General features: G+C 51.4%; 1 protein-coding gene across 1 annotated transcript; it reads left to right on the forward strand.

The window, feature by feature from the left end:
• Positions 1 to 1,287: 1,287 nt before the first annotated feature.
• GH1 (growth hormone 1) lies at positions 1,288 to 5,592 on the forward strand. Its single transcript, XM_040617310.1, has 5 exons — positions 1,288 to 1,355; positions 2,420 to 2,583; positions 3,293 to 3,409; positions 3,804 to 3,965; positions 5,311 to 5,592. Exons 1-5 carry the CDS (start codon positions 1,346 to 1,348, stop codon positions 5,509 to 5,511), a joined length of 654 nt encoding a protein of 217 aa, XP_040473244.1. The 5' UTR covers positions 1,288 to 1,345; the 3' UTR covers positions 5,512 to 5,592.
• Positions 5,593 to 6,000: the final 408 nt, after the last annotated feature.

Here is a 6,000-nt window from a genome sequence, read left to right on the forward strand (position 1 = left end):
TGCTGCTTTCCTCATCTCTGACAAATATTGACATATTTAAACACGACCTGGAGTAGAAAAACACACCCAGATGTTGCTGGCTATTGGGTGACGGGATACCTGATAGCTGCAGGACCCACTGTTCCCTCTTCTCTAGGGACTGACATTTACTGTGCGACACCACCACATCTCCAGCGAGCAAACACCCGGGGGCTTCTCGGAACAGACCGCGCTCTCCCTGGCATGTTTATTAACCAGCTCTTGCACCCTCTGCTCCAGCCACCCCGGCGATGATGCTGCCTCTTGGAAACCAGAGCCACGCCAGGGGTCACAGCAAACGCAGGGCCCAAGGCAGCCACATCACCACCCTGACCAGGGAGCAGTCCCTGACACCCACAGAAAGAGCCAAAACCGTGTGGTTTGGGATAAGCAGTGCCTTGTGGGGAGTAAAAGTCCTTTAAGCCCCCCCTGGAGTTGCCCATCCAGGTTCTGTCTCAAAAGCAGGGATAGGTGTGCTGTGACCTCTCCTCTTCCCCACCTCCCCTACCTCCTGTCCACACCAGCCCTTTGCTTAATCCGGAGACACTTCACGTTTGTATCTCAGGCAAGAGCAGGAGGACGCTCGTCACCAGATCTTCTCCCAGCCTTGTCCAGCTAAGGGTGTGAGAAAACTCCCAGAGCTCTGGCACCTGGATTTGCAGTGGGCAGGCTGGTACCCAAACAAGCACCTGAGTACAACAGCTCTTTGTCACACTTACAGCAAATAGGCTCACCAAAACCGTTTGCTGAACTTTTGAAATTTTGGTAGAAATCGCACAAAATTACTTGCCAGCAACAGGATCCATCTGACTATCCATCTAGCTCTATTCCCGCTAACAATAAAGGGGGAAATATTCTACTTGCTTCAAGTCTCCCAAAACATCTCCCAAATGGACCAGTCAGCCCTGTTAACTGCGGGCCAAGGCTGCAGAGCCAGGCAGGAAAATCAGGTGACATGGCAACTTCCACCATGAAAAAGCACTGGTCTGATTTGGGATGGGTCTTCCAATGATCAAGAAACTTTTATTTGCAGTAAACAGCAGAATATGGTGAAATCATCCAGCACTGATTTCATCCCTAGGCAAACAACCTCCCCAACCTTTACATCTATGTATAAATGACTACAATTAGGTAGCACCATTGCGAACACTTGTGCATTTATGCACGGAGAAAATATAGAGAAGTTGTTGTGATCGTCAACACATGTATACATTTTAAACAAACCCCCTGCTATATAAGGGGTGGCTCACCAGTTTTCTTTACCAGCCTAGATGAAAGGAAGAAACAATCACTGTCAAGCAACACCTGAGCAACTCACCAGGCAGAGATGGCTCCAGGTACTTTTCTTTATTTCGGTTTTAAAGGGTTGTCAGTGCTGTCGCACGCTGAGGGTGATGGCAGATGATGCTGGGGTGGTACTGTGGTTGGCTATACCACATATATATATATGTGGTTGTGGTTGTGATGGCTATACGCGCTCCCTGCCAGCCCTAAATTAAAATGTGGCAACTTAGAAATCAATGAAAAAAAAATACCCCTTTCCCTACAGTGTGACTTTAATCCATGAATTAACTTGGGCAGTCTGTAGCCTAAAGTGGGCAAGGAGAGAGGGTGGAGAAGATGAAGAACAAGGTTAAATCACAGTTATAACAGTTGTTGTTAATGTAAGTGTTGGCAGGGATATTAAAACTCATAAGCAAAGTTTAAGATGGATCAGGATGATGTCTAATGCCTAGGGCATTCCTCCACTGAAGGGCATTAGTCTGAGATGAACTTCAGGGTCTTTGTAAGCCCAGGTGGACGCTTGTGTGAGTTAGCTGTCAGGAGCTGAAAACCTTTAGGCTTGACAAAGATCACCAGGTTCTACAGGCATGTCCCAGAGGGCAAAATCAGCTGGTGACAGCACAGGGAACATCGTCAGCTCTCATCCTAGTGAAGGCTGACGGCCGGGTTCAGGTCAGCAGCACTGTGTAAACCAAGGCTAAAGCGAGGGACCCCCAGGTCCTCACCAGGTACTCACCATCCTCTGCTTGCTCATGCAATGAAGAGGAGTTCAGGCTGCTTTTCTCACGAGGGCAAGGCCTACAGAAAAACATGAGTTAGGAAAAAACACAGGGACACGGACTAGTTTTCATGGAGCAACAATGACTCTTCAGCCAGGAAGACACTGCCTGTAACACTGGCAGCAGCAGAAGCCCCGAGGGCACGTCTAGTGAAAGGGGACAGGGGTTTGTTGGATTTGGGGGGCGGCTACGCTCCCCCACAGAGCCCAGCAAGACATCCAGGAAGGTGAGCCCTGCAGCCAGCACCGGGAGAAAAGGCTGGGACTTAATTCCCAGTGCCACCCTCCGCCTCAGCGCAGTCACGAAGGGGCTGCTAACACCTCTCCGCTTTGCTGCAGGGTCATGGTTCTCTCCTCTCTTCGTTGCTGTGATCACTCTGGGACTGCAGTGGCCGCAGGAAGCCGCCACCTTCCCGGCCATGCCCCTTTCCAACCTGTTCGCCAACGCGGTGCTGAGGGCTCAGCATCTTCACCTCCTGGCTGCTGAGACATACAAAGAGTTCGTAAGTGTTGTGGCCTCCAGCCACCTCTTCTGCATTCGCCTGACAGTTTTAAGACTGTGTAACTTGCTAGAAACAGACTTTTGAACTATGGGTGTCTTCTCTGTCAGCTCTTGATGAGGAGAAAGGGTCTTCATAGGATGGGACAGGCTATGTCCCATCAGCCTGGACCCTGTCTCCTCCTCTCAGCTCTGCCCCACCTCTCGTGCCGCACAGTCCCCTCCTTTGGGGCCATCGCTGCCCACGATGCACAAAACTACTGCTCAGGGTCAGCTGCCTCAAAGAGAAACCCGGCTCTGACAGCAGTGGGAGATGGCATGAATATTTTGCCAGTCTTCACTGTGTTGGTCACCTTTGGCTCTGGGTGAGTCCGAGTGCTTAAAACTCTCCAGTTTCTGCTGTTGGCAGGAGCTGTCACTTTGGCAAGAGCTGTCCCTGGGGCTCATCTGCTCCTTGGGAGAACCTGGTCCAAAAGTGTTTTGCATTAGGCTTAGCACCTTGCCTTAGTGACAGCAAGACCTTTAGGTCTGGTAGCTATTGTGCCGACACGCAAACTCCTGCTTCCTACCTGGCAACCCTGTACAGAGACACCTTATGTCTCACATTTATTTCTTTGCAAGGAGCAACCATTCACGACAGCTTAGGAAAGTGTCTATGGTCTTCTCCCAGCACTTGGGCAACAGGTCTGAGTGTATTTGGGATGTCTCCACAGGAACGCACCTATATTCCAGAGGACCAAAGGCACGCCAACAAAAATTCCCAGGCAGCGTTTTGTTACTCAGAAACCATCCCTGCTCCCACGGGGAAGGATGATGCCCAGCAGAAATCGGTAAGTTCTCTCCCCCCAGGGCAAGCACAGACCTGCTTGAAGAGCCCAGCTGTGCTTCATTACAGGAACTGAGGGTTTCCATCTGTGAGCACTTCAGCGCTTCATTCCTCCTCACCCTTTTTTACTATTTAAACCCTGCATGAAGAAAGACAGACTCTTTGGGCTTGTGCTATAAATCATATTCCCACCCCAAGGATGAGAAAAACCGTTGTCTGCGCAGCGCACATGTCTGGGTGGTGCTCTGCAGCTTCCAAACTTGTGTGCCTCTTCTGCTGAAGTTGCAGCACATCTCTGGGTCACCTCCAGGTCGTTTCAGAGGGAGCAAGATGCACTGGTAATGCACTACCAAATACCTCACCTGCACAGCTTTGATCCTTTTATTTCTTAATTTCAGGACATAGAGCTTCTTCGGTTTTCACTGGTTCTCATCCAGTCCTGGCTGACCCCAGTGCAATACCTAAGCAAGGTGTTCACAAACAATCTGGTTTTTGGCACCTCAGATAGAGTGTATGAGAAACTAAAGGACTTGGAAGAAGGGATCCAAGCTCTGATGAGGGTAAGTTGCAGCATGTAGCATGACTATAGAATAATAGGGATATCCTAGACGCTGGGCACTCAGCTCTCGGGGTCTTCCACAAGATCCAAAGGCTATGAGAAATCTCCCCACCTTCCACTCTGAAGACCAGTGGCATCCTTTGGACTCCGCTTACCTTAAGAAAATGGGATCATGACACCCTGTTGCACATGTTTCATCACTGGGGACTATAAGAAAACACATAAAAAATGTTAATAGCACTGCCATAACCACTCAGAGCAGTACAGACCAGGAATATCACAACAGTCCCGATCCAAAGTCTTTCTAAACCCAGCACCAAAGAATACTCAGTTGCTTAAATCTGCTGTACAAATGGCAGCATAATGTTTGCTAGATGTCCATGCAAAATACTTGAAAGTGGAGTACATTTTGCAAGGTTTGCAGCCTGGCTTTAAGGATTTAGGACATTTTATAAAAACAACCTGCATACAGATGGAAGCCTAGGCTCTGAAGTTTCTCTTAGATTAATACAGCACCCAGGCAGCTGGTGAGAGCTGGAGCATGATCTTCTTCAAGGGTCACTCTTGAGTTTTGCTTTGTTGTTTTAAATGAAATAGCTTATTATCTGCCAGGACACCTTTTTCAGTTATGCTTGCTCTATAGCTCAGTCTATCTGCCAGCATCATCATGTAGCTAGAGCTCTGAGACCTATAAGAAATGAATCTGGGCAATTATTTACATCTTCTGGCATCTAAGTAAGTCTGAAAGTCAGGCCCTGAGAGTAAGCAGAGATCTTCTGTCCTGGCACTTCGGCTGAAGTATGTGTATCAGCACCCTCTCCAGATTTTGTTCGCCATTTGGTATGTGCTCGGGCACTGGGAAGCAGCACACAGAAAGTAGACAAATAATGACATTTAATGCATTTACACTTTCCTTAACCCCAACTGCCCTGCGTACTGTGCCAGCTGGGGAGCAGAGCAGGGCAGGAGCGGCGGGCTGCAGGTCTCTGCTCCAGATGCGCCTGGCTCAGGTTTGGGTCAGAACTTTGTTCCCTGGGAAAGGGAAAGAAAAGAGAATTATTTGCCCAGTTCCCCATCTCCTTGGCTGGAGCAGCTACGGAGAGAAGACCCCACAACTCCCCCTTATTTTATGACCCCACCAGACCTGCTCCTGCCTCCCTCCAGCTCCCTTCTCCCTGCCAGCAATTAGTGCAGCATCACCCCTGCGCAATGACCCTTCCTGTAAACGCATAAACTCCCCGGTACGTTTAAGAGGTGGTGGGGGGTAAAGACCCCCAACCTCCCCTAAAGCGGCTGGGGGTCTGGGCGCTGGGCCCCTCATCCCCAGCACCTCCATCCCCTTGCAGGAGCTGGAGGACAGGGGTCCGCGGGGTCCCCAGCTGCTCAAACCCACCTACGACAAATTCGACATCCACCTGCGCACGGAGGACGCCCTGCTGAAGAACTACGGCCTGCTCTCCTGCTTCAAGAAGGACCTGCACAAGGTGGAGACCTACCTGAAGGTGATGAAGTGCCGGCGCTACGGCGAGGGGAACTGCACCGTGTGACAATGTCCACCCTGGCCCCTGGCCGGCCACCGCTGCCCCGCTCCTGGGGAGGAAAACCCAAGAATAAACCCGTTACCTGCCGACAAGGCTCTGGCTTTTGGGGGGCTGCAGGGACAGGCAGTGGGGGCCGACATGGCTCTGGCTTTTGGGGGGCTGCAGGGTGGGGGCTGATATGGCTCTGGCTTTCAGGGGGGCTGCGGGGTTGGGGATGACATGGCTCTGGCTTTCAGGGGGGCTGCGGGGACAGGCAGTGGGGGCCGACAAGGCTGTGGCTTTTGGGGGGCTGCAGGGGATGGGCTGTGGGGGACCACATGGTTCTGGCTTTCAGGGGGGCTGCGGGATGGGGGCTGTTATGGCTCTGGCTTTTGGGGGGCTGCAGGGATGGGCAGTGGGGGCTGTTATGGCTCTGGCTTTTGGGGGGCCGCAGGGACGGGCAGTGGGGGCTGTTGTGGCTCTGGCTTTTGGGGGGCTGCAGGGACAGGCAGTGGG

This window comes from Falco naumanni, chromosome 18, assembly GCF_017639655.2.
Source record: "Falco naumanni isolate bFalNau1 chromosome 18, bFalNau1.pat, whole genome shotgun sequence".
NCBI lineage: Eukaryota > Metazoa > Chordata > Aves > Falconiformes > Falconidae > Falco > Falco naumanni.